Raw genomic sequence first — 27,575 nt, 5'->3', positions numbered from 1 at the left:
TCCTCTCTGCCCTGCTCTGCCCCAGGCCCAGCTGGGTGCTGTTGGAAACGAGCTGCTGATTCTGCGGCAGGGTGAGCACATTGCAGAGCTGCGCTTGTGTGGTGTGATTGGGGCCCCCACCCTCGCTAGGAAAGCCTTCTCCCTCCTCCCTTCCCGCCAAGAGGATGTCCTGAGATGCTCATCCTCAGATCTCCCTTTGGAAGTTAATCGGCCAGAGCCAAGTTCTTCCTTCAATAGAGGTTCCGAATAAACAGTTGGCGAGCAGTGCTCTAAATCATTTGTTCTGAACCCCGAACGTCGTGTTTTAAATGTTGGCCTTTAATACCATCACCTTAAACTTACTCTTTTCTCAGTTCCTGCTCTGAGCTACTGTGTGAGATGCTTAGGAGTGAGATGTTACAGGTCTTTATTCCTTGTCTTCCGTGTATTCCCAGTTACAGATGCTTTACCTGTGTCCTCAGGGACGGGCACACATGAGCACACGTGTGCCCACTGTGTGCCGGATGCCAGGCCGGCACTGAGTGGACTCTGCTGTGGGTCCTCAGTGGGTGGGAGGAGCGGACATGGGAGCTGAACCACGATGCGACGTGCTCAGTGCTGGAAACAGAAGCCGGGGTGGACGTAGTGGGGCTCAGAGGAGGGGCTCGCCAGCTCGGAGCAGGGCGACCTCAGAAGAGGCCTCAGGGTTAGCTCCTGTGCGCCAGGCGTGTTCGAGGCAAGCGGTGCAGGACAGGGAGAGGGAGTGCCGTGGTCACGTAGCATGACCCTCTAGTGTCCGGGGCTGTCCTTCCAGAGACCTGAGGCCAGATGCCGGGAATTGGGCTGTACTCTTTTGGCAATGGGAAGTTAGCAAAGATTTCTTCTTTTAAAAGGACACCAGGAGTTTTCTTTTTTAGTTCAGGATGTATGAAAAAGAAAACAACGTTTTGTAACTGTCACTGTTCCGATAACCCCCTAATTAAAACAACAAAATCACCATGCATGTGTTTAAAAAATGTGGATAGCACAGAAAGCATTGCCTGGCCACTTTCCCTCTGCCTGTCCCCTGATGCCCACAGAAGTATCAGCTGTTGTGGTGTGAGATACAGGCGTCTCGAGTGTTCTGTGTGCGGGCTGCGTGTTCATGTTGGTTCTGTTTCCGCACTGACAGCGCTCTGTGCCCTGCTGCCACTGCGTCTGCGTCTCCAAGGGCTCTGCCCGTCAGCACAGAGCTCAGCCTCCTCCTGTTCATCAGCCCTGACTGACATACATTTAAGTTATCTCCAGTGTTGGTTTCCGTCTTTCCCTTGCAAATAGCGCCAGAATGAGGTGTAATCTTATCATATGCTCTAGGGGTACCTTTGAGGACTATCCGTGGGATGATTCCTAGGAGAGGAATTGCCGGACCAAAGGGTTTTTAAATCCTGATGGATGTTGTCAGATTACGCACCAGAAAGTGTGCTCACCTCACATCCCCACACCATCTGCTTGCGTCTCTCCCTCTTCTCCTGTTAATAACTAGAATTATCCCACCTCAGTTTTCGTGTCTGATAGTGAACAGTGGTATTTGAGTTGCCTCTTCACTTGCATCTGATTTGGATGAGCTTGAACGTTTCTCCTGTGTTCAGTGTCCATCCGCCTGTCTCTCTCTGGACTCTTTGTACCCTTTGCTGTTCTGCTGTTGAATTGTCTTTCTCTTGCTTCTTTGCATGCACGGTTGAAGGCTTTTCATTGTAAAAGTAGCTCAGTCAGGTCTGAATCTTACAAGGACGCATGAGTGATGGCGCTCACACGCTTGGTGATGATGCTGACGTTACGTAGAAGGCCTGGGCATCCTACCAAGAAGGGTAACTGGATTCGGCTGGGAGCTAGCGGCGTGCTAATGTCCACCGTCCACTGTCCTGCGTTCTTTTCTCCTGCTTAGCTTGTCCTTCAGCTTCAGATGATGAATCCTTTTCTTGTGCTGCATTTGTGAATTTGCAAAATAGCACTAGTGCTGCTTAAACCGCCTCCTTCCAAGCTGTGGGGCTGCGCTGGGTGAGTCCTTAGTGCTTTTACAAGGCAAGGCTGTGCCGTCTCACAGCCATGTCCCTGATTTAAACTTTCTGCTTTCCCTCCATGATGAAAAAGATTTGCCTTTAGTAGGAATTTGTTCTTAGTGTTTTTAAAAACTACTGTTTCACTACTTTTTTTTTTTTTTTTTTTTTTTTTTTTTTTTTATAAATTTATTTATTTATTTTTGGCTGTGTTGGGTCTTTGTTTCTGTGCGACGGCTTTCTCTAGTTGCGGCGAGCGGGGGCCACTCTTCATCGCGGCGCGCGGGACTCTCACTAATCGCGGCCTCTCTTGTTGCGGAGCACAGGCTCCAGACGCGCAGGCTCAGTAGTTGTGGCTCACTGGCCCAGTTGCTCTGCGGCATGTGGGATCTTCCCAGACCAGGGCTCGAACCCGTGTCCCCTGCATTAGCAGGCAGATTCTCAACCACTGCGCCACCAGGGAAGCCCTGTTTCACTACTTTTAATCGTAAACATAAAGCTCACATAAATGCAAGCTCAGTTTCCTTGGTAAAGGAGAGGTCTCTGTGTTTAAAAGGCTCCACGCTCACTTCACTGTGTGTTAACCACTGTACGCATTTAGTGTGGCTCTTCCTCTGTAACTCCTCTGAGTCCACGATGAGAAATGTAATCCTGCGTGGTTCCCCAGACCCCACAGAGACGCTGATTCTCTGCGTTGTTCTTAGGCTGGAGAATTGGGAAGGGAGAAGGCTACGCCGACCTTGAATACGCCATGATGGTGTCGATGGGAGCGGTCAGCCAGGGGACGCCGGTGGTCACCATCGTCCACGACTGCCAGGTGCTTCCTGGGATCAGGCCAGCAGAGCTACTGCTGCTTACCGAGAGCACGGGGCGGGGCGGGGCAGGGTCTCTGCCGTCACTGCCTGCCGTGTCAGGCGTGGCGTCGCTCAGCCAGGCTGGATTCGCTTGGTGCGGCAGCTCGGCCTTGCCCACGATGGGTTTGGGGGACATCGTGCTTCCACCCAGCGGTGCAGCGAACACAGCTGGGGCCGTGTCCCTGTCAGCTTCTTCACGCGCCTCTGTTTGACCAGGTTGTCGACATACCTGAGACACTCCTTGAGGATCACGACCTCACCGTGGACTATATTCTCACTCCAACTCGAGTCGTCACCACGGGCTGTGCGCGCCCCAAGCCAGCAGGAATCGTGTGGTCCAAGGTGGGTCCCCGTGGTGTGCAGTGAGGCCAGCGCCGGCCCGTGGCTTACAGGCACCTCCGCTTTCCCTGCGTTCTCTGTCTGGCATGGCAGCTGCCCCCGGCCTGCATGGCTGTGCGTTAGAGTCACCCATGAATTTCTGAACCTTTCTGCTTCTGAATCACGGTCTCCAAGCATGGGCTGGAGAATCTACTTTGCAAACCTGCTGGTTCTGACGAGCAGGCAGGGTTCAAGGTCTCTACACAACACCAGCTATAGGCGGCGGGAAGTGACCAACTCAACTAGGAGAGCTGATGCCTTGAGTCTGTTTGCCAGCTGCTTTTCACTTCTAAGAGCTGTCTTCTGCCGTCCCTGCTATGCATGGTCCTAATCATCAGTCTTTCCTTTTGCAAACCTAGATTTTCTTAATGCCGTCTGCATCTCCATGCAGAACCAAATTGCGTAGGAGGCAGTACCCAAAGCCTTCGTAAGCTGATGCCATGGTGACTTTTATCTCCAGAATAGGCAGTGGCACGTATCGCAGACCGGTCTGCAATTGGAGTTTGACCCCAGAAGCCAACCTGTAGGTTATGATGCCATCTACTGGTAAATAGCCAGAATTACTGAGAAAACTGGAGAAGTTGTGCTCTGTTTGGATTGAAACTCTTGGTCAAATTAGCATGTTTGTCCATGTTTCCCATTCCTTAAACCTGAGTCATCCAGAGCTGGAAGGCCTCCTTCCTGTGGGCGTGGGAATCAGCAGCATCCACCTCCGAGGATGAGCCCTGTGCTCTCACCGCACCCTGAGGGCTTCCGCACAGATGCCTGCGTTCCTGCCAGGATAGCCCCTGAGGAGAGCAGAGAGGAGCACATGAGACCCTGAGATGGGGTGTGGGACCGTGCACGTGCACCCGGAGCACCAGGGAGAAGGCCGCAGCATCCTTCATGACTATTGAAACGTCCCTCGGGACATTTAGAACTCAGGGTTCCCCAGAATTCAGACCCACAGCCTCCCTTTGAATGGTGACTGACATACAGGCCGTGGGAGCAAGGTGGCTGTGCTTAGAGGTGAGCACGCGGTCTGGGGAGGATACATCACAGGGGCGGCCACAGTGAGGCTGCAGGTGCCCTGGGGCCAGCACTTCATAGCTGAGGGCCAGCTGCAGCGCAGGCTGGGAGGATTCTGGGGGCCTCTCCAGGGAGAGAGAGATGGTTGCCTTGGAGAATAGCCGTGGTTACAGTCTGCAGATTTTAACAAGAAAAATATAAAGAAAGCAGCACATTAGGTTATCAGTTGTGTTAGTTGAATATAATCCCTCTGAGATGAAAGGAAACCAGATTCAACCCCAGCTTCCTGAGACATCTCAGCCTGCTCATCGGGACGTTGGCTTATTCCTCCTCTTCCTGGAGGATGCTAATGGTTAGTGAGGCCTTGGCAAGAATCCCTAGCTCGTAAAAGACCATTTCTTATTTTGGGTCCTGTGTTCTCAGTTCTGCCATGCAGAGGGATGGGTCCTGTGAAGGCAAGGACTCTCTCTAGCCCCTGGGGTTTCTGTCTTGGTCTTGCTATGTGTGCAGCCAGAGTGCGTTTTGATTGACTCTGGGGACAAAGTCCCTAATTCCACTGAAGATTTGAGGAGGTGGGGGGGCAGTTCAGTGCTGGGTTATAGTACTGTTTCAGGTTGGCTCTTTGTTTGGCACATACCGGTAAACCCTTCTGTGATGCTCCGCCCATAGACTTGTCATGCAAGGACCAGACTCTAGGAATTTGCCTCTTGTCTGTATCATTGGAATATCTGGAGTCCCCTTTTTCTTCTAAACACTGTAGCCCTCCCAGATGAAATGTTTTGAAATAGGTACAAAATGGGATGCTTTTTTTTTTTAAACTCATTCTTAATACACAAAGACTGTACAGCATTTGATTTTCCAGCTTTGCTCCAACTTTTCAAGAAATGTGAGTACTGCCCCAGCCGATAGACCGATCTGATATGGACTCTGTTTCCAGCTCCAGTCACCTCGGACAGTGGGTCTCCTCGACCCACCTTCTAAGTCTTGCAAGAGACTAATGTGATTTTTATGGAAGTTGTAGTTCTCATTAGAAATACTTCTGGTGTTTCTGTTTAACCTTGCCAGCAGCTACTCCAGCACATCCTGGCATTATAGAATGAGGTCATACCTCCCAAGCACCTTATCTTCTGGTCACGTGAAGTGAGAACCAGAAAGAAAATCAGTTTATCCCAGAGTGTAACCCCAGCGTGTGGCGGAGGGAGGTTAGAGCCGAGTGTCTTCTTCTTGGGTTGGCAGCAGATGCCTCGAGAGTCAGATTTCTGATTGTATTGGACTTAGCGAGCATTTCTAGGGGATAGGTTTAATTAAATCTCTAAAGGGAACGTATATTTATAAATGACTGCCATCTGCATGCTTCAGCAAAAAGTGATTGTAGTGTACAAAAAAAAAATCAATTTTGCTTTATACTTGCTTTTTAAATGGTATGATTAGTTACAGAAGGGCATACATTTTTTTGCTTTGATTAACAAGCAAAATCTTTCATTTCACATGGCAAATAGACAAAACCTAACAAACGTTCCTAATTGCCAGCCAGGAAAAATAGAGAGAGAGCAGCACTGTGGGTCAGTCCTGTGTGGGTGTCCAGCCCGTCCACCTGGCTCGCAGAAGCCTGTCGGCTGTAGGGCCACCGTCAACCTGCGCCATCCCATGAGGAGCACATAGGTGGCAAATGGCTGGGAAAGTGGCAAAGGCCCCTCACGGTCAGGGAGGTCTGTCCTTTAGAACTCACGGGGTGGGAGCGGCATGGAGAGGGAGCTGACGCTGAGCTCTGTTGTTCCAAAGAACGTACTGCTCTCAAGACGAGCAGCTCTACGTACAAGCCTCGCATTTCTGTGTTTCCGTTTCCAAAGATCCCTTGGTGTGCGCCAGCGTGGCGGTGCTGTGGACTCAGTTCGCAGTGTGTGCTGGAAGGCTTTCCTTATCCTGCAGCTGATTGCAGTTTGTATGTGCGCCAGCTTGGGATCAGGTGGCTCCCGGGGACGTGCACAGAAGGATGCGTGTTTGCTTCACACACGTTCTAGGGTGGCTTTCTGCTGCCTGAGCTTGGAGCCTCACCCTGTGGGTCCGGCTTCCTGAGGACACGCACCTCTGCCTGAGGCAGCTCTGTGGGTCCACTGGGCACTTCAGGGGCGCTCATCTGGCCACAGTGGGCCCAGCGGACGCACGGCACTTCCCAGGAGGTGTGGGCTGGCGGCTCCTGCTGCTGCTGCTGGGATGGGGGTAATGTTTAGTCCTCTCATGCAAGGACATAGTCGCACTTCTTCTCTGATTGTAATTACAGTTTTAGATTTGATCATTCTTTCTCAATGCTAGATCCAGTAACTTAAGAAATCCCCAAGAACCTAATTATGACCAGTTTAAATTTGCTCCTAGATACTTTGAAAGAATGCAAGAATCTGAACTCCTTAAGAAGGCAGAAGGGGGACGTGGGAGGGAGTTGGGTTGGCCAGACTCGCATGGTCTTTGGGATTCTTTGGGAACCGGAGCCTCTGGAGGACTGGTCTGTGAGTTTAATCACCTTCAGATGCGTCAGTTCAGGAGATGGCAGAGGGTCAAGTGGAGGAAGATTCCCTTTGATCAGGAAGAGTGGCTCCATCTTGTGGGTGTCTCCGTGGCATCGACGTGGTTTTTGTTTTTCTCTTTGTATCTCAACAATGGGAAACATGAGAAGGAGGGAGTTTTTCTTTGCGCTAAGAGTGTGCTCTGTTCTGAAGACCCGAGTGGTCGGGTGCCCCCCGCAAGGCTCCTGACTTGGCTGTGCCGGGGACAAGGGCAGCGTCTGGCTGGGGAGGGCTCTGACCCCCAGGCAAGGCTTTGCCGCGGTGGACAGCATCGTTTGCATAGCAATGGGAGAGAGACCTGGGACGAAATTGATGAGGATTAGGAGCCTGCAGGTTTGTGAGAAGGTACTTGCCATGCTTAGGTGTTTGTGTTTCTTTAAATCTTATTCTAATCCATTGATTCTCAACCTGGGATCTGTGTGCCTCTTGCAGTTTGTAGGTCCATGAACAGATGCTGGGAAATTGTACAGAGAATTGTGGGGGAGCCCTTCTTGGGAGGGAACCCCAGCTTCTCTCCAGGGTCCCTGACACCCTGACAAGGATAAGAACCATTGCCCTAAGCTACATAGGATTCTGAACATATTGAGAACACTGGTACCAGTTGAACTATTTTTGTAGAAAAATTATAGCTGTCCACCTTGTGTGCTGGTCTGTGTTCTGATGTACCCACATCTGTGGGAAGCCCATGTTTGGACCATTGCTTGCCTCTTGGTGACTGATTTTTTTTTTTTCCCCCCCGGCCACGCTGCACAGCTTTGTGGGATCTTAGTTCCCCAACCAGGGATTGAACCCATGCCCTCAGCAGTGAAATCATGGAGTCCTAACCACTGGACTGCCAAGGAATTCCCTTGGTGACTGATCATTTACATGCTTTGTGCCCCAAACAGAAGACAGAAAGCATCTCTAAAGAATGAATTATCGAAAAGAACTAAGCATGGCTTTCTGTTTCATTTCTGCCTTGGGATTCCTTAAGAGACATGAACCACTTCTGCCCCAGGCTCAGCCCCCAATGCCCCTGCCCCACAGGATGGAGCCGTGGGTGTCCTGTTCAGGCTTCACCTCGAGTATTGGGGCTCTTCTGTCACCTCCATTGCTATGGGTGCTCAGGAAATACTTGCTGATCAATTTGACCAAAAAGCCAGAAGTGTCCTTTGTGTAAAAGTCCTTCTCTTTGAGATGTAAATTGTGTGTGGGATTGGTTATTTTGTAGCCTGATCACCCTTTGCTAGAAAGTGTTCTCCATGTAGCATTCTGTTTCACATTCGCCTTGTCTGTGCTTTTTCCCAGAGGTCTGGATGGGTTTGGCCCTTAGTTAAGGGGTGCGGGGCGGGGGTGGGGGGGGGCGGAGGCTGAGAAGGAGATCCCCACGGCCCCATTAAAGACCTCATCCCACCCAAAGGCGGAGGTTGGGGAGGAGACGGGTGTGGAAGCAGAAACCGCCCCATTATCCTGGGGTCGCCAGGGCGGTTGCCATTTGTGACCCTGTAACCCTCATACCAGTGATCTTAGCTCCTCCCCTTCGTTTTTCTTTTAAGTTTTTTTTTTTTTGATGTGAACTTAAAGTCTTTATTGAATTTGTTACAGTGTTGCCTCTGTTTTATGTGTTGGTTTTTTGGCGGTGAGGCATGTCACATCCGTACCCCCTGCCTTGGAAGGCAAAGTCCCAACCACTGGACCACCAGGGAAACCCCTAGCTCTTCGCCTTCTGCGTAGGAAGCCTTGGTTGTCTGCCTCCTGGGCCCCAGGAAAATGGAGAAAGCCATCCGGTTCCTGCCAGCGGCCCCGGCCTGTCGGGCAGATGCAGAGCGGCAGATGGAGGTGGCTGGCCTGAGTGGATGCAGGCTTCCACGAGCGTGTGGGGCAGAGGCCCCTGAGCGACTGATTTCTCCTCCCTTGTGCCCAAGTCATGGTCCCTTTTGGACACCCCAAGAATAGCTGGAACTGCCTTGCTTTTTCAGATCAGCTGTGAGATGATGGGGAAAATGCCAGTCCTCAGAAGCCTGCGCTGCCGAGAGGAGCAGGCCGGGAAGGACGTCACCCTTCGGGATAAACACCGGAGCCTTCCGGGTGCCCGGGCCGCCCTGAGCACCGTCAGAAGCCCGCGGGAGCTGCCCTCGCTGGAATCGGGCTCCGTGCCGGGGGAGGATGTGCCTTCCAGCACTGTTTACGTTGGGAACCTCCCCCGGGACGCCCGGGTGAGTGAGCTGAAGCGAGCCCTCAGCGCACGGGGCGCGGCTCCCTCACGGCTCACTTGGCAGGGGCCGCAGCGCGGGGCCTTCCTCCACTACCGGGACCCGGCCGAGGCCTGGCAGGCCATCTCTCGCTTGCAGGGCTTCTGTCTGGGCGCCAACACAGCGAGGGTGGCGCTGGCCAGGCAGCAGGGGGCCAGTGGCCCGGCGGGCGGCCGCGCTGGAGAGCCGCACCCTGACCCGTGACAACATCCCACTCCGGCCCCCGGCGAACTTCAGAGCCCAGCACAGCGGGATGTGGTGGAGCTTTGCTGCACGAGCTGCTTTGAGTTCAGTCCTTTCCGGGAAGTCAGAGCTTCAGTTGGTGCCTGGTGTCTCCTGAGGGGCAGGGAAGTCAGCCGTAATATACTTCCCATCTTCTGAAGGCGGAAAGGTCCATGTTCAGGCTTTGGCTTATCCTGGTCCTTCAGCCTGCTGGACGTCACAGCCCTGCTGGTGTCTTGGTTTAGGGGACTGAGTGGGCAGTAAACAGGAGTAAATGCTGACAGCAATTTAATTTGGGGGAGTCTGTGTTTTGAACTTGAGAGGCGTGGGGGATTAAGAGAAGGTGGACAGAGGACCAGATGCAGAGGCATGGCGGCTCAGATCCAGAAGACATCCTTGTGTTCCTGGCTCCTTGGCCTGGCTCCTTTTCCCTAGAAGGGAAAAGATGCGTTCAGCTCGCAGAAGCCAGGTGGTTCAGTCCCCTGGGTGCAGACTGCTTGTCACAGCTCAGTCCTGGTGTCGGAGATGGAGGCCAATCTGACGTGGACCCTTGGCTGTGTGGTCTCACCTCTGTCCCCTCCTTACCTTTCCGGCCAGGCTCCTCCCTCAGGGTGAACACCCTCTGCTCTCGGCCAGCTGCCCCTCAACAGCAGGGAGCTCTGTGTCTAGGAAGTCCTGGCTTTCAATGAGTTGTCCCAGCCTACGTCACAGACGAGGCCAGACAGATGCTCACACACTCATTTGTCCACTGTCGTATGTTTTCCGTATGTTTTCTTTCCCTCCATTTCTCTGTTCCTGAAAATCAAGCTGGATTTTGGCTGAACTGTGCTTTCTAAACAGAAGTGCTTTTGCAGTTGATCCTGGGTGAAAAGTCAAGATAAGCATTTAAGTGGAGATTTCATTTTTTTTTTTTCAAATGTATATGCACTGGATATTTTTATTTTTTCACAAGAGAGTCTTACTGAGCATGTTTTAAACCCATTATTATGCCTCAAGGGGCAGGCCTTGCCTGCACTTTGAAGATAATGTTCTCAAGGCTCTCAGTCTCCCTTTGAAAAAGCATTTTCTCCTTGGTTTTACAACGAAAATGCAGTGGAGACTTTGGAAAGAGAATTGATGCTTAGATTTGCTCGGTTAAATGCAGACTCTTTCCACATTGTCATGAACAAAACCAGGGGGTAGAATATCTTAACACAGGGCAGGCCAGGCCGTAGGGCCTCTGGGCTCACTCTTTCTCTGCCTGAACCAAACCCCCCGTCCCTTGGCTGGTTTCGTTTTGTCACTTGTGTCCAGCTTGGCCATCCCAGGCTGACTGACTGCCCAGTCCAGAGTAGCGACCTGATACCTGAACTCCTTGCTCCGTTCCAGTTGGCTTTCCCGTTTTTTCCAGAATGCCTCCTGTCTTTGGCATGTTCTTGTTCAGTTTTGGTTGATGTTTCTATCGTTGACTTGCTACCATTGCAGTAGTGCTACAGGAGGGCAGGAAGTGAGCCTGTCCCTGCCTTTACTCCCCACTGTGCCCCAGCCCCAGCCCTGAGAACCACCTGCTGATACACAGCAACTCAGGAGAAATGCAAATGTGAAGGGCTCCGTCAGAGCCAAGGCGGGGGCTGGGTCCAGGCCTCAGCCCTGGGGGCCGGTGTCCGGTGAGTCTGGCGCCAGCACCTTAGACTGTTGAGTTGTGCACATCAGGGATGATCCCTCCGGGTTAAGCCAGAGTGCTGGGTTTTCTGTCACTTTCAGCCAGAATAATCCAGATGTATTGATATACAGATAATCTGAATGCATTCATCATTTTTTATATTTGTGGACAGTAGGTTAGTATGAGGGAAACCAGGACCAAGGGCCTGAAATATAAGCCCTCCAGATGTATCACCTGCGCGCCTCCCCTCCATTCGCCTCAGGCAGCCCCAGAGCCATAGTTGTTCTCAGCGCCGCCCGGAGGGGAACTCAGGGACCCTGCTTTTCGTTCTCGAAGTTCTTGAGTATTTGTCAGCATCATAATTGTATAATTCGCATAATAGAAAATAATGGAAAATGAGCACTTGACAAGTTGCTGAGACTGTATGAACCCCTTTTAAGTGGATTTGTCACGATTCCTGGGTCGCATCTTGTATGTTCCTGAGTGGCGCTGCAGTTTTGCTCGCAGGTGTGAGGAGATTCCTGCCGCCCTCAACTCTGCATGGCGAGCGCCGGCCCTGGGGCTTTGCTGTGTCTGCTGACGGTTCCTGTGTTGCCGGCAAGTCATGGAGCCTCTCCGGGCATTAGCGTCCTCATCTTTACAAGGGGAGGGTTGAGCATGTTTGCTTCTAAGGCCTGAACAGTTGTAACGTTCTGTTTCTTTTAAGGCTCACTGCTCACCGTCACTTAGATTTTTTTCTGTTTATAAAAGTAAACTTATCCATTCTGGAAATTTGGGGATATCAGAAGTACAAAGAGTGTCACCCCTCACCCCACCACTTAAGCAGCCTTGACACTGCCTCTTATTTACTTCCATTCTTTTCTCTGTGCAGTTTTAAAACATAGCTAGGATTCACAGCATGAGCTTCAGAATCACACAGGTTCGGCCGAGAGCATCAGTGTTGCTGCTGCCTGACACCTCCTGTCGAAACTTCCACGTGCTCAGCTGTGAGTGGACATAGTGATAGGACCTCCTCTAGATTTGTTGTTTTGAATGGTGAATAAAGCAGCCTGGATTTATTTCTGTCATACCACACGTAAAAATAAATTCCAGGCTAATTAAATATCTAAACATAAAAATGAAGGAGGGGCTTCCCTGGTGGCGCAGTGGTTGAGAATCTGCCTGCCAATGCAGGGGACACGGGTTGGAGCCCTGGTCTGGGAAGATTCCCACATGCCGTGGAGCAACTAAGCCCGTGCGCCACAACTACTGAGCCTGCGCGTCTGGAGCCTGTGCTCCGCAACAAGAGAGGCCGCGATAGTGAGAGGCCCGCGCACCGCGATGAAGAGTGGCCCCCACTTGCCGCAACTAGAGAAAGCCCTCGCACAGAAACAAAGACCCAACACAGCCATAAATAATAAATAAATAAATAAATAATTTTAAAAAATAAATGAAGGAATTTGGAGATAATAGGAGAGAATGTTTTCTAATGTTGAGTTAGGAAAGGATGGGCAGGGCCCTGAATTTAAGGAGGAACTTATTCCTCTCTTGGAATGTCAGGTTTTGGTGGGTACAGAATCCAAACGAGCCCTCCAGGATGACCTGTCTGCGGGATGCTTCTCCAAGCTACAGCATTAACCAGTGTTTTATGCATCGAAATTTCTATGTGTTCTTTTCTAAAATTTGTTACTATGCATAAACGATTTTATTTAGTATTACTTAAATCGTTTTTTGAATGGTAAGGTAAGTAAGCTTTACAACATGTGTCTCCTACTTCTAAAATCGGCCTCTGGACTGGGTGACTGTTACAAATGGAAACAGCTGCTCTCAGAAGGTGCAATGGGCTTGTTCCGGGCTCCAGACCCAGACAGAGGTAAAGCGGGTACTTGGACCCTGGCCTCTGCCCCAGGAACCCTGCCGGCTTCTCTGCATTACGGTTGGCCCTCAACACCTGCAGGTTCTGCACCAACCGTGGGTTCACCCAACTGCAAATTTTGAGACCTGGATGTGGAACCCATGGATATGGAGGGCCGACTGTATTACACAATTTTATATAAGGGACTTGAGCATTGGTGGATTTTGGTATCTACGGAGGCTCCTGGAAACAGTCCCCCACAGATACCAAGGGATGACTGTACTTTCTCTACCAGCAGAGGAGCAGGGATAGCGCTGTTCACACCCCACCCTCCCCAACCCAGCCGGCAGCCCCTAAGCTGCCAGGGCGTGTGGGAGCCAGTCCTCCTAGACTCTTAGGGGAGGGGTTCTGTAGGTCTGCCCTCCCATTGCCCTTCGGCCATCATTTGGCCCTTCCTGGTTCCCATCCAGCGACGCACACAGACCTCCCCCAGATGCTGCATGAGGAGAAAGAAACACGATGACACAAGACTGCAAATAGAAAAGGCTGAGAATAAAACTATCCAAGAAAAGAGAGCCCGTGTAGCTAAAACCACAAAAGAGTTTATGTTTGGTGAAGAGAGAGATTGGAGAGAAGATAAAATGTCAGATGAGAGCAACATTTAAAAAGAAACAGTAATCGGGTCCAGGGATGGTAAACATGGGGCAAATCCAACTGTCCATCCACACCCACACCCACACCCACACCCACAGCAGACATCAACAGTCCATCCCAGCACCGTTACTGGCCAAGCCTGAGAAACCTTTGCACTGGATTTTAAGGAACCGGGGCCAGATGATCGTTAGGAGATGAAGTTTTCTGCCTTTTTGCCAAAGGAGCAAAACAGGATCCTTCCCTTCACCTCTTGTTTCCCTGGGGAGCATTGCCACCTATTACTACCTGCGTCCCCCCACAGGCTCCCAGGAAGCACCTGGCTTGCAGAGGACTCTTCCAAAACTTCAGTTCTGCTTCTCACAGCCCCTGCACTCAGCAGAAAGCCAAATGGGAATTGCTAACCTCACTTCCCCTGTATCTGGATCTAACCCAACCAATGTTCCAATACAACAGATACTGTGGACTCCATAGTCATTTTCAAAATGGGTTTTTTCGGGGGTGGGGTGGGGCAGGGCTATGCTGGGGAAGTCTGTCTTCAAAATAAATCTTACACAAAACTCCATACATAAAAGCAGGAAGAAGAGGTTAGTGTGTAGGTGAATTTACAGTCACCTCCCGCAGTATTCTTTAACGGGCGCTGCCTACCTGAGCCCCCAGCTGTCCTGCAGCTGAGGGCGGGGTGCCAACCTCAGCTGGGTTGGCTTCTGTCTTCTGGTGATATCGTCTTCTGTCTTCACTCCTGATGATAATGGCTCAAATTTATTGAGCTGTTTAAAATGCTGTGGAAGTTGTAAAGTGTTAGCCCAAGGTTCTTCAACAGCCCCATTGAGAGAAGGGGTCTGTGCAGATGCCCTTGAATCTGGGCCCTGGGGCAGCTGGGTGAACACTGCTGGCTTGCATGAGGAGACCGAGGACCCGGCAGTTTCCTCCTCCTCTTCTCGGGACACTTGTCCGCAGAGCCTGGTCCCCACGCTGTGAGGAAGCCCGAGCTGCCTGGGCCGAGGCCTGACAGAGGAGCGAGTACCACCACCTCACCGTCCTCGTGGGTGTGCCATCTTGAAGGTGGGTCCCCAAGCCCAGGTGAGCCGTCTCAGCTGATGCCTCCTGGAGCAGACAAGGGCTGTTTCCACTGAGCCCTGCCCAGATTTCAGTCAGGAGTGAAATGAATGCTTTTTGCCGCTTTAAGTTTAGAGGGTGATTTGTTCTTCATTAATAATCAGTTGCATAATTTCATTTATATTAAAACAACGTTACTATATGAATTATATGATGTATTTATAAATACACATATATTACTGAAGATACAATTTAGAAATACAAATTCTATAGATACGCAAATGCATAATTTCACCTGATCCTCACGGTCGCTTTTGAGAGACGTCCCTATTCACAGACGGGTAACTTGCCCACAGTCCCCCAGCTTTGGTAGTGAAGCCAGGAGTCGGGTTGTAGCTGATTGTAGTCTAGGCCAGAGTTATCTGTGTATCTTCTTTCACTATGGGTCGCCTTCACCTTGCCACCTAAGGTATAAAGAGGCACACAAAACCGGGTCATTTTCCAGAAGAGAGATTCAGGGTGGGGTGATACCCCCAGGCGCACACATGCTAGTGGCAGAGACACCCCTGGGGCCGGGTCTGCTCAGTTCAGGAGCCTGCAGGAGAGTCTCCAGGCAGGGGGCGGTGGGTTTTGTTCACTCTCTGAGTTGCATCTGTCGTGCTGCCTTCAATTCTGATCTGCACGTCACTAGGTAGCTGCCCCTGTTGGAAGCCCTGTCTGAGGGTCACCAGGCCAGCTTCCCCTCTGTTGCTTGAAATAGCCTCGTATTTTATTGCCTGTGTAGATGAGGCACCTGAGGCACCGAGTTGTGATGGCTTGTCCCCTGGTGCGTGGCAGAGCCCCTCTTGTCCCTCTCCCCCACCACGCCCTCCCCTGTGAGTCCCACTTGCTTTGCCGGTCCTTGTCGTCATCCTAGGTTTTCACTGGAGACTGCCTGGGCGATCTTTCAGACAAGCAGAGGCTTCTAAATAGCGGAACCCACACTCCTGTTCCTCCAGTGGGGCAGGACTTCTTCTTGTGAATGGAATTCTTTATTTCCGACGTCCATAAATCAGAAAAGTTATAATGGGAGCTGACATGTGACCATGTAATGTGGACATTTTGCACTTTGGATGTTTTGGAAGCAATAAACTCAGACCCTGAAGTGCTGAGTTGTGAGCAAACTAAACATCCCTGCCTGCCTCGGAGGGTGGATTAACTCAGTTAACCCTTAGAAGAATGCCATGAAGCAGGTGTTGTTACTTTCCCATTTTCTAGGTGAGAAAGATGTGGCTCCCAGAGGTTATCCGACTTGTTCAGGCCACACGGCAGAGCTGGCCTTCAGTCCCAGGGCCTCTCCCCACCATCAAGGGAGAAGCCTGTCCGTCATCATCTCTTGACTACCAACAGGCCTCCGAGGCAGCGGGGAGCCACAGTGGCCCATGGGGACACCAGAGACAATTGACTTAGTGGTGGAGGCACATGGTGTTGAAGCCACACCCACCAGGGTTGGCAGTGAATCCAGTTCCGACGGGTCCTTGCTGTGCAACCTCAGGCGGAGTGCTTGCCCTCTCGGTTTCTTCACCTGTAAGCCCTTCATAGATTTTCTAATCAATCCTTTGAGAGGAGTTCTCCTACCATCACCCCCATTTTAAAGATGGGGAAGCTGAGGCATAGTGGGGAGGCACCGGCCCGAGCTCACAGTTGGGAAGCAGTGGAGTTGGGACTCAGACTCGGGCCCTCTGACTCCCAGGGTCTCAATCCTGGGTTCGTTGTCTGCTTCTCCAGGGTCGGGAGGTCTCCGTGTATGCAGGGAGACGTCTCCTGGAGCCGACACTGTCTCGAGGGGTGGGTTTGAAGCCATGTTTGCTTCCTTCCTTTCACCTTTCTACAGTTTATTTATTTTCTTTTGAATAAGCCCTATCATTTGTGTAATTAGGAAAAGACTAAATTCATTTAGTTTGGCTCTCTCCTGTAAAACGCCAGCTGCCCCTTAGCAAAGGTCAGAGGGCCTGAAACATCAGAATCAATTTTCCTCAGTGGGTCCCTGCTGTGGTCCCAACAAAAACGGCGAGGTGGACAGCAGGTGGCGCTGCCCCCTCAGAAACAGCCAGGGGCGGGATCCCTGGGACCGTTCAGATGCTAGGCTGCCTCCTCTCCCAGGGAGGGTCCCCTGCCCCGATCTCTCTGCCCAGGGAAGGCTTCTGACCATTTGGACAGAGATGGCCCAGCCCTCCCTGCTTCACCCCAAGCTGTGACCACGCAAAGGTGTTACAGCGGGACCCAGAAACACGGTGTGCTGAACTATGGGGCTTGCTTTGGTGGAAATTTCCAAATACAGAAACGTCTCCTTTTCCAGGGGACATCTGAGGGCCCGGCATGCCCTGTGGTCGTGAACCCTGACACAGCAGGGCTCATGGAGCCCGTGCCTCCTCCCTGGTGTGATGCCCTGGTTTTAATGATATAAGCCTGGGGAGGCTTATCACCACCGTTACTCCTCAGACCACTATCCAGCTGCAGCGTTTCTCCCTGGGCTGCCACCCCACTGACACAGTGAACTGCAGGAAATCAGCCACAGGGCACGGCCTACACCTGGCCCCAGCGCCTCTGTCCACTCTGGACAGGCTCACCCTTCTCAGCGTCCTCAGACAGCCTGCGCTGTAAGAGTTGGCGGGGACCTTGATGACAATGACCACACGGGGGTCTTGAACAGCACCAGCTTTCTGCCTCCGCCGGGGGCTTGGGTTGCCTTGGCCTTGGTGACGTTGCCTCTTCAGGGTGTTGACACGACCGACCCCAAGTATCCTGATGCTGGAAACAGTGCACTGGTCTGTTGACCTGTGTCAGCAGGGGTGTGTCAGCTGCTGAATCTTGTCTGATCCAATGGCAGAGGGTAGTGGGTACTCAGTGTCCCTGAATGAGTGAATCTGTGCCAGCTTCTTCCTCTGTCCTGTGTTTCGTGCCGGCGGCATTTTACACTTGCAGAGTCAGTTGTCCCTCCTCCCCTGCCCATCCCCAAAGCACAGAGATCAGTACAGTTGTTAAGGGCCCATGATTTGTCTCCGTCCCACAATAAGTCAGTGCGCCATCGTGAGTGGACGTGGCTTGCCAGCGGGAGATGCTGAACAAGGGCCTCCCTCCTTAAAACAGCCCAGAACTCTGAGCTCTTGGTACCCAGAAGATTCCAGAGGCAGAGCAGGAGGGCGCAGCCACATATAGTGCCCCAGCTGGCCTCTCTTGCCTTGAGCTTCAACTTTTGTTTGAGTTTTTCTCCGTTGGACTAAGGGGCCCAAGGAAGTGGAGGGATCTCTCATGGAGGTCCATGGTGGGAACCTACGAAAACCAGGTCCATTGTCCCCGAGAGGAGGTGAAAGTCAGGTGTCTGAGCTGGGGCTGCTAGGAGAGCCTCCCCACCCCATCCAAATAGAGGCAGGGGGTTCAGAGGGACCCCAGTCCCTTGTGCTGCCCCTGCCCATTGCCATCTCCCCAGCAGAGGCAGGAGGCTGGCAGAGGCTGGATCACAGACCACACTTCAACTTCCCTCTTTTTTCACTAGGCCTCATGGCTGGAGGAAAACGGGTGTCCAGGAGCCATGGGGCACAGTGGTTAGGGACATGGGCTTTGTGGTCAGAAAGTCCTGGGTCTGAGTCCAAATTCCACCTCTTACCAGCAGTGTCTTGATAAAGTCCCCTAACCTCTCTGAGCTCATTTCTGCATCTGGAATCGGGAGCAGTAAGTTGTAGGACCTGTCTAAGAGGGCTGCTGAGAAGGTGAACAGAGGTGGTGTGTAAAGAGGACGGCCACGTGGCCAGCACAAGGCGCCTCCTGCACAAACTCAAGCCCTGTGTCTGCTCGCCTGGGTGCCAAGTGCCCTCCATCAGCTGCCGCTTAGAGTCACAAGCTGGCTGGGCCACTGGGCGGGAGGGGGCAGCAGAGGCCACAATGAGACTCCTTCACTGGGGTTTTCTCAGGAGCCCAGAGAATGCTGGAGGAGAGACTCTAAACTTAGCACCCATCAGGACCACCTGGAAATCTGTGAGCCTGTGGATTCCCGGGTCCCACCTCCAGAGATTCTAATCCAGTGACTCTCAGCACCTGCCCCTGCCTCTGCCCCCATCTGCAGTTTGAGCAGACACCCCTAGTATTTCTGATGAGGGCAGTTCCTGGGCCTCATTCTTGAGAACCACCCTCAGAAGTGAAGCCCTTGAGCACAGGGTTAGGAGATCCTGGGGAGGGTCCACATCGGAACCCCTGACTCAACCCCACTTTGGAATTCCATCTCTGGAGCCAACTGGGACGTCTTCCTTCTCCCTGGGAACGGAGGGAAAGTCCAGGTGCGTCATACTGGAAGATGGGGCGTCCAGTGGTTCCCAAGCTGGATGCCCGAGTCCCTGAGCAGGAGGCCTTGTAAATATGGGTTCTTGCAACTTGTTTGACACCCACCCCACTCTCTAGGGGAGGAGGATAAGAAATGCCTGCCTCTCATAGCCATTCCTGGCTGGGCATCCTGGAGCTAGGCTGTCCTCTTGCTCCTGACAGGTGTCGCCTCACTGACCACTGAGGTGAGGAGAACCGAGGCCCCGAGGTAACATGTCTCGCCCAGGTCAAGTGGCGCTGGAGCTGGGACTCTAGCTCCATCTTTGCACTGCTTCCAGGAGAGCTGCAGGCGGGGAGCCAGGCCTTCAGTACACGCCCGCCCCCCCCCCCCCGCCACTCCCCGTCCCTAGCCCTCCAGCCCCAAAGGGCAAAGAAAACGGCAGGACCAGGCAGGCACTTTCCCTTCGGAAGCACGCAGCCTGAGTTCCGACCGGTCGCCAGGCCTGTAGCTCCCGTCTGCCAGGGGCTGGGGAGCCAGGACACTGCGCCAAGGCGCCGCTGCTGCTGCCGCTTGGGGCTGCGATGGCCAGCAGCCGAGGTTCAGCTGTGTCCGAGCTGTCGGCCCCCCGCAGAGAACTGCCACGGGAGGTGTAATCCACGAACAGAAGCCCTATCCTGAACATCCTGCCTCTTCCCCACCTCCTGGCCTGTTGTTTTGGGGAGTATTCATACCCTTGGGGTATTTTGACTGCGTTTTTCCAGGACAAACCCCCTAAAGATGTGTGCAGAACTTTTGAATTAATTCTCTCGAAAATGTCCCTAAGCTAGAATGATACCCCTTTATGCACCCAGGGCGTGTGATTTTGCACCGGACTCAGAAGCGCCTTTGCATTTTAAGCTGGTAACTTGCACAAGCTGTGCACGCTTTTGTGTTGGCACGGTGGTGGGAGCTTCATCCCCGTGGTCCCTGTGTGAGCCAGGCCGAAATGGGCCTTGGGGAAGGCTCGAGCGAACGTGGTCTTGCGCAGGGGCAGCGGGCGGCTTCGTGAAATCTTGGTCGTGGAGGCAATTATGCCTGTAGAATCTGGCCCTTTCGGGTGTGCCTGGAGCCAAACTCTCTCCGCGGGGAAGGCTGGACTTTGCTGTCATCCGCAGGCTCCAGGTCAGGCCCGAGGCAGGCCAGGCCCATCCCTGATCCCTGGGCTCCCCGGGGCTGGTTTTCCTGCACAGGCCCCTCTGGGTGCCTCCCACCTGGCCTGGCCGGGACGTGAGCGCGCCGGGAGATCCTGCTGAAATGAAGGCTCTCGCTCCGGGGGAGATGAACAGGAGACCTGGGTTCGCCGCCACCCCCCACCCCCCACTCTGGTCCAGCGGCGCCAAAGCCACGTGCTACCAGGGCACACCAAGGGGCCAAGGGAGTGGGTGCGGGGACTGGAGACGCTGCCCGAGAAGTCAGGGAGCGCGCCGACTGGGCTGGCATTGGGTTTCTCCTAATCAGCCCCACTTCCCCGGAGCCTCCATCCTAATTGGGGCGCAGGCTCCGATGGAGGAAGTAGGGGGCCCCACTCCTGCCTGCCTGCCTGCCTGCCTGCCTGCCAAGGTTGTCAGGAGCCCCACCGCGACGTTCCTGCACTGGAGGCCTGGGGGCTTTTCTCTGGCCCCGTTCTGGGCACCGATGGGAGGCAGGGGGTGCAGAGAGGTGGCCTCTGCCCCGGAAGACAGTGCCTCCTCCGCCCTCCGTGAAGCTGCTCCCCGTCCGCTGCCCAGGAGACCTGGGCCCGCCGCTTCGGCCGCCCAAGACCCCGAGGGACGGAGTCGCCGGCTTTTTCCTGTGCCCTTTATCTCGGTTTTATAGACAGCTGTTAGTTTGGGGCATTAATTGCCTGGGCGAGTTTATTGATAATTTTGATGTAACAGAGCACCGGAGAAATTGCCCTCACGTCCAGAATGTCAAATTTGAGAAGAACCAGGTTCAGAGGCTCACGACCCCACGATGCGGAGAAACTGCGGTGGGTCTTGAACGGCTGCACCGACAATGTGACTTTATTGTGTTTGTTTTCCTAGGTAGCTGGGAATTGGAATAGAAAGAGGGTCAGTAGGGGAGACAGACTTTTTAAAATGGATTTTTCCCCTAATGATTTAGGGGGAAATGTAAGCAGATTGGAAACATGCCTATCACCTTGCTCTCCCACCAACAGCATTTTTCCTGCTCAAATTTTACTCGCTTCTCCATTGGGGAAAACCAAGTGCAGGGCACACAAAAAAAAAAAAAAAATCCTACCAAAAAAAAAAAAAACCTTAAAAGATGTTCCATGATTTATAACAGCTGGAATATGGGAACAGTAAAGTCTGAAACTCAAAGTACAATTCTCATTGGTCTTGGAGTGGCCAAAACAAAAGTGTAAAATATTTTACATGTATACATATATATATACACACACACACATATATATGGTTTTTCCCTGGGGGAGGGACAACTATAGTTTTTCTTTAAATGTTTGCTTATTTCTTTAAAACAAGAAATGACATTTAGAGGGGCAGAGGGCTCTTCTTAAAAAACAGAAGCCAAGAAAAAGAGTTACTCTTGTCCAGATTTCACTTCAGCGTGAAATGAAGAGTGAAAAGAGAAGGATTAGCCAAGAAATAAAAAAGAAGAAAAAAGTATTAAGAATCATCCATACTTTAAATTAAAAAAAAAAAAGGCTAGATATCCCAGGCTCTTTTCTGTCTGTATTTGGAAGATATTCTGCAATCCCAATGAAATACTCATGCGATTTTATTTCTAGTTGATACAATATTAAAGGCCATGTACAAACGTTATACATTTTTATTTTTGTTCTTTTTTAGGAAAAAATACACAAAAGGCAAAAACATCCTCAAATTGTCATTTTTATACAGTGCAGAAGGAAATTTAAAATACGTGTCCCAGACGCTGCACCCCAGCAGCCAAAATACTAAAAAAAGGGGGGGGGTCCTTCATTTTATATATATATATATATATATTTATTTATATAAAACATATGGAAATTTGTCTTTACACAGATCGGACTTAGTTTCAAATTTACAATGGATACCTAAAAAAAAAAATCTACGCGGCAAATATTGCCAACAAAGTTACACCATTAATACTGATAAACGGAGGAGCCTATGCGGTGTTTCGATTATTAGGGAAAGAAAGTAGAATAAATAACAGGATGAGCCTTGCTATCGTTTTTTAAAAGTGCCTTAACCTTTCTGCGTCACCGCAATCCTGAATCCGAGCGCTCAGCGGGCCTTCCCGGTCCCCGCGGCGCCGTGTTTTCCTCACTCTCCCACCAGAAGGCTTACAGTAGAGATCAGGAGACAGCCAGGTCTCGGGAGAAAAACACCCACCAAAAAAGTCAAAATAAAGTTAGAAACCAAACCAAAATCACTGAAGAGAAGGAAGGAGAGGAAGGTGGAGGGGGACGGCAGCAGAGGCCCGAGAGCCGCCGCTTCTGGGCTCCTTCTGGTTTCTTTCCTAAGACGAGCAGTGGCTTCAGAAATGCAAGTTATTCGCACAAGGATCCACCTGTGGTTGATGGGAGGACTTCTGAGGTGGGGAGGGAGAAGGCGATTTCTTGCCCCCCCTTCCCTGCAAAAGATGGCTCTGAAAGGAGACGCGCATTCCAAGACATTCTTTCAAAAAAAAATTAAAAATAAAAAGATAAATACTCAACCAAAAAATAAAAGTATTTGATAAAGACGGTCTCACATGTTTGCCTTTCTCCTTCCCCGACTTTTGCCATTGGAGGGGGAGAGACCTCAGAATGCCTGTTTAGATGTTGAGGGTTTTTCCCCAACACAGCACCTTCTCAGCCGGTTTCAATAGGATCAAAAATAGATATTTATTTTTCAACAGCTGCAGTCAGATCCGGCCCCACCACCACCATTTTAAAGAAACTGTTGAGGGAGTGGCGGGGAGGTGCCGACAGCGGGGCTCCGTCTTTGCTTTGGGGATTCCTTTCCCGAATAATCCGGTCGGGGAGGGGTCAAACCCTTTTCTTCTGCCGACGGTTATACCTCAAAAATAAAGCAGTTTCTGGCGATGGGTTCCGAAGTCCCAGTGCCCGGCTAGCCCCTGCCCGGAGGGCCCCGGGGGCTGTGGCCTCACATCACGCACGGCTTGATGTCTTGGTAGGTGACCTGCTGGTGGTAGTAAGAGCCACCGCCGGCTGAGTGCATGGACGAGGATGCCATTGTGTTGAAAGAGAAGACGAACTCCTTTCGGTCACACATGCTGGGCGACTGCGAGTGATACCGCGGGATGCCTGCAGGGCAAGGCGACAGGAAAGGGGACGTTAAAGGGTTAGCCTCCGGAGGCCAGAGTTCCAGGTGGAGAAGCGCCTTTACCCGAGGGGCGCACGGGGCAGGCCTGCCCGGCTCGGGCGCAGGGCTGGAGGCCTCCCCTCTACAGCGCCTCCCCATGTCCGAGTTCCCGGTCTCCGTAGGGCTAGCGCCCAAAGGGAAGATCCCCAGACACTGGCAAGGATCCCTGCTCCCCTGAGTGCCCGCTGCCTGGGCCTCTCCCACCTTGGACACCGAGCCTGGGCCGGGGGCTTCCAGAGGCTGACGGGGAAGTGGTGAGGGGGGCCGAGATGCGCCAGCAGAGAAGGTCCAGCGGCCTCCACGTTCAGGACAGCCTGGGGCCTGTGCCTGGCGCTGGGCAGCCACCTTCCAACCCCAAAGGCTGCGGCGGCCCCAGAGCAGCCAGCCAGGCCGACAGGGCCAACACGGGGGCCAAGGGTGGCTTCTCCAGAGGAAGGGCCCTTAGGAGAACCGAGCCTCTGGGACAGCTGGAGCCCGCCTGGAGTTTGAAGCCGCCCAAGCTGGGCAACCCCCGTGCAGAGGGCCCCTCCAGCCTCCAGGCCCGGCTCCTCCCTCCCACAGGCTGCTGACAGCTGACTCCTGACAGGCCCCTGCTTGGATCACTCCAAGCTCTTCTCAGAACCAGGCCCAGAAGGAGGCTGCTAGTGGGTGCCGAGATGGAAGGTTCAGAGGGGAAGATTGCTGTGCACCTTCTTTCTCGGAGGATTGCGGGTGGGGCGGTACCTGGAGACCTGAAAACCTGGCTCCTGAGAAACAGTCTGTGCGGGGGGCCTGCAACTCTGACCCTCGATCGGGTCCCCTCTCTGCCTCTGTCACCATAAAATGCCCCGACTCAATGTTCGCGTGCCCCAGGCCTGATTCCTGAAAGGCCGGCCTCTGAGCCTCTGAGCAAGCGTGGAGCCCGGCCGGCTTTGGGCCTAACTCTTCCGTCCTGCCCGGCTCAGAGCAGAGGCGGCTCTCCCGCAGCTTTTCTGGGGCGACTGGGGAGAGTGAGCCAGCTGTCCGGGGCTGGGCCTGGCTCCATCCTGGGAACTTGCTGAGGTGTGAGGGGGCTAAGGGACCTGAGGGGACTTAGAATATTGGAGTCTAATAAGTCTTTGGTGGGGATGGGGCCTACCTGGCCAGGCTGGGGCAGCCAGCAGCTGGGAGTTGAAACAGAAAAGACGACGACATCTTAGTCTATACTGGGGGCTCCAGGCTGCACTCACCCCTCAAATGGGGAGAGGTGGGGCTGAGAGGTACCCTGGGGAGCTGATGCCTCCCCACAGCATGGGGCTTGGCACCCCACGGCAGTGGCCGCAGGCTGTGGCCCGGGGCGGTCAGCAGCTTCTGGGGGCTGGGTCTGCAGTGCACTCACAGATGCCCTCCCCTCAGGACTGGGGCAGCTCAGCCTCTCCACTCACCTTGCAGCTCAGCTGGGGCGTTGTGACTGTTCTGGTGCAGATACGGCTGGTCCAGGGAATGCGTGGAGAGGCTGCCGGACAGGGGGTTGGCCGCGGGGTTGCAGGGGGACAGGGGCTGCTGCTTGATGTAGGAGGCGCTGCTGTTGAGCGCCGCGGAGGCAGAGGGCGGCCAGGCGGCCGCGGAGCCTGAGTAGACGGCGTGGGGCTCCATGACCCCACCGGCGGCCGCCGGCAGCAGTGGGGAAGCAGGCACCGAGCTGTCGTGGTGCGGGTACTCGCCGGCCGCCGCGGCGCCGCAGCTGCCCATGTACGAGTGGCCGCCGTTGGCGGGCAGGTGGGGCACCGAGTGGCTGGGCAAAGCCATGCCGTCCACGTTGCCCGGCAAGTGGCCGTTCATCATGCCCAGACCTCCCTCCAGCGCCAGGCTGTTGGGCGGGCACGAGAGGCCGCCGGCGGAGCCCTGGAAGCTGTAGGTGTCCGGGAGGTGGTTGAAGCCGAGCCCGTTCATCATGCTGTACATGGGCTTGAGCGCCTGGCATTTCCTTCGGAAGCCGCGCGGCCGCCGCCGAAAGGAGCCCTCCTCGAACATGAACTCACTGGCCGGGTCGATGGTCCAGTAGTGGCCCTTGCCCGGCCGCCCGAGGCCCTTGGGCAGCTTGATGAAGCACTCATTGAGCGAGAGGTTGTGGCGCACGGAGTTCTTCCAGCCCTGGTAGGAGCCGCGGAAGAACGGGAAGCGGCTCTGCAGGAACTGGTAGATCTCGCTGAGTGTCAGGCGCTTGGTGGGCGAGCTCTGGATGGCCATGACGATGAGCGCGATGTACGAGTAGGGCGGCTTCTCGGGGCGCCGGATGCCGGCGTTGGTCTTCTTGGCCTTGGACGGGCCGGACGACGCGGGGTCCATGGCCGCGCCGCCTCCCCCGCCGCCGCCGTGCGGTGGCTGCTGTTTCTCGGGCGCCGAAGACATCGGGTGGCTGCTGCCGCCGCCGCCGCTGCCGCTGCTGCTCTGCGCCGCCGACGAGCCGGGAGGAGGAGGAGGAGGAGGAAGAGGAGGGGGAGGGGGAGGAGGGCAAGGGGGAGGGGGCTGCGCGCGCGGGGCTGGCTGCACCTCTGCCGTCATCGGCGGCCACTTCTCCCGAGCGAGCCTCGGCGCGCCCTCCCCCGCCCGCCCGCTCGCTCGCTCGCTCGCTCGCTCGCCCGCCCGCTCGCTCGCTCGCCCGCCCGCTCGCTCGCTCGCCCGCCCGCTCGCTCGCTCGTCCTCCCCGAGAAGCTGCTGGATCCGCGGGCGGTTGGCGCAGAGCCCCCTCTCTCTCCAGCTGCCTCCTCCCCCCACCTACTCTCCTCCCTCTTTCCCTCCCACAAGGGAAGGAGCCGAGCGGAGGCTGAGAGCAGGCTCTCTGCAGCCTGGGCGGAGGCCGCTAGGAAGCCCCCCACCGGTTTTTTGGGGGAGGCACCACCTCTGGGGCCGGTGGCCGTGCGCCTCCGCGGGGAGCAGCGCTCGGTCCCCACCACCCGCGGCGCTCGGCTCCACGACTCCAGCCGAGGCCGCCCTCTCTGCCTTGTCTCTCGGCGGCGTCTCGCGGGCCGGCGTAAGACCCTCCAGGAGTTCCCTCCCCTCCCTGCCCCCCTCCGGCCCCCGCGGTGGTGGGCGCTTAAAGGGCCCCCACCCTCGCCTCCCAGCGGCCGCCTGCAGAACCCGCCCCGCCTCCACCAACCTGGCGAGCAAGTGTTAAAGCGCCCTCGGCCCGCGGTTCAGCCCAGCTGCGCGCAGGCCCCCCGCCTTCCCTGCCCGGGCCGCGCGGAGGAAAACGCACTCCGGGTCCCGGGCCTTCCCCGACGCGTACTGCTCGATGGCAAATCGCAACTGCAGTGACGGCCGTGGCCGCCGGATCGTGACCATCGCGGACACAGCCGGTTCGGCTACGGGTCCCCGCGGCCGGCGGGCGTGTGTTCCCGCGAGGAACCGCCTACCCACTCTCCCCGCCCCGGGAAGGACTGCGCCGCGCCCGGGACTTTTCGGACTCGCCCAGCCCCGCGCGAGCGGGCGGGCAGCCGATGGAGCCGAGCGCGGGCGGAAAACGAAACCGCAGGGCGGGTCGCTGCCGCTTTGTCTCCGGCGCCGCGGGCCGTTCGGGGAGCGAATGAGAACCTCTGGCCTTGCGGGGACCAACACCTCACGGGCTTCCCGAACAAGCGGCCACGCTCATTCACTTGTGCACTCTTGCACACACATGCATACACTGATGCACATGCAAACCCGGTAAATTTCGCAGACTCAGACGTGCAAACTCACACCCACGCGTTCGTTCCCACTCACGCGCACACGGCGCTCAGGCATGTGCGTGCCCACTCTTGCGCTCACTCACGCGCACACAAAGCCCACAGGAGCTTCAATTCGCACCTACTCCCACTCATGTGCACACTAGCCACGCTGATCTGAGCTCACACATAGCTCAGTTGACCCCCCCCCCCAGCATGCACACTGAAAACCCGCCTATTTGGCCCCGCAGTCCCTGTGTCCCCGCTTCCCAAGAGCAGGTCCCGATTTCTCGCAGATGGTAAAGGCCCTGGCAGGAAGTTTATACGGCTCAACGTAAACACGTTCTGGGGGATTCTTTAATAATAATAATAGAGAATTCCGCGTGCGCGGGGGGAGTTGGCCTAATGCCCCTGTGGGCTCGGCCTGCCGCCGCCGCGGGGGCCTCTGACATTGCGCGCCAGGCCAGGTTCCGGAAAGCAGTCTGCGCGGGCGGGGAGCATGGGCCCGGGCGGCCCTGGCGCGCCGGGCTGCCCGCAGCGGGGGGCTCGCACGCAGCCTTACCCCGCCAACCTCCCGGCGCTGGGGTGCTGGCTAGGACGGGGTAGGGGGGACGGTGGCGCCGAGCGCAGGATGGCGCAGGAGCCGGGCGCAACGCCGCACGCGGGGACCCAGGTGAGTGCTGTTCGCTCGCAGACTTCGGAGGAGGGAGGCGAGGGGTGTTTTCGCGGGTCGTCGCGAGGAGCCAGGACGCCGTGCCCCGGCGCGAGCTGGGGCGAGAGGCGTGTGCCGGGCTCGGAGTGCGGCCCCGCGGCGC

The 27,575-nt window shown here is 54.6% G+C and overlaps 2 protein-coding genes across 8 annotated transcripts in view; one reads left to right on the top strand and one right to left on the bottom strand.

Moving 5' to 3' along the window:
- MTHFSD (methenyltetrahydrofolate synthetase domain containing) overlaps positions 1 to 10,417 on the top strand; it is a 31,535-nt gene extending 21,118 nt beyond the window's left edge. For all 7 annotated transcript variants that reach the window (XM_036833091.1, XM_036833088.1, XM_036833089.1 and 4 more), the window contains exons 6-8: positions 2,720 to 2,832; positions 3,086 to 3,211; positions 8,775 to 10,417. In XM_036833091.1, coding sequence (XP_036688986.1) covers positions 2,720 to 2,832; positions 3,086 to 3,211; positions 8,775 to 9,251 — 716 coding nt within the window. In that variant the 3' untranslated portion in view covers positions 9,252 to 10,417. The remainder of the gene's footprint in view (positions 1 to 2,719; positions 2,833 to 3,085; positions 3,212 to 8,774) is intronic.
- An 11,059-nt stretch (positions 10,418 to 21,476) lies between these two features.
- Positions 21,477 to 25,715, bottom strand: FOXF1 (forkhead box F1). The gene is made up of 2 exons (XM_036832177.1): positions 24,502 to 25,715; positions 21,477 to 23,040 (listed from the first exon to the last, which is right to left on the bottom strand). The coding sequence occupies exons 1-2, from the start codon at positions 25,619 to 25,621 to the stop codon at positions 22,880 to 22,882; spliced, it is 1,281 nt and encodes a 426-aa protein (XP_036688072.1). The 5' UTR covers positions 25,622 to 25,715; the 3' UTR covers positions 21,477 to 22,879.
- Between the last annotated feature and the right edge of the window lie 1,860 nt (positions 25,716 to 27,575).

Source organism: Balaenoptera musculus, chromosome 19 (genome assembly GCF_009873245.2).
Source record: "Balaenoptera musculus isolate JJ_BM4_2016_0621 chromosome 19, mBalMus1.pri.v3, whole genome shotgun sequence".
Lineage (NCBI taxonomy): Eukaryota > Metazoa > Chordata > Mammalia > Artiodactyla > Balaenopteridae > Balaenoptera > Balaenoptera musculus.
Note: the sequence above shows the minus strand (reverse complement) of the source record. Positions and strands in the feature narration are given on the sequence as shown.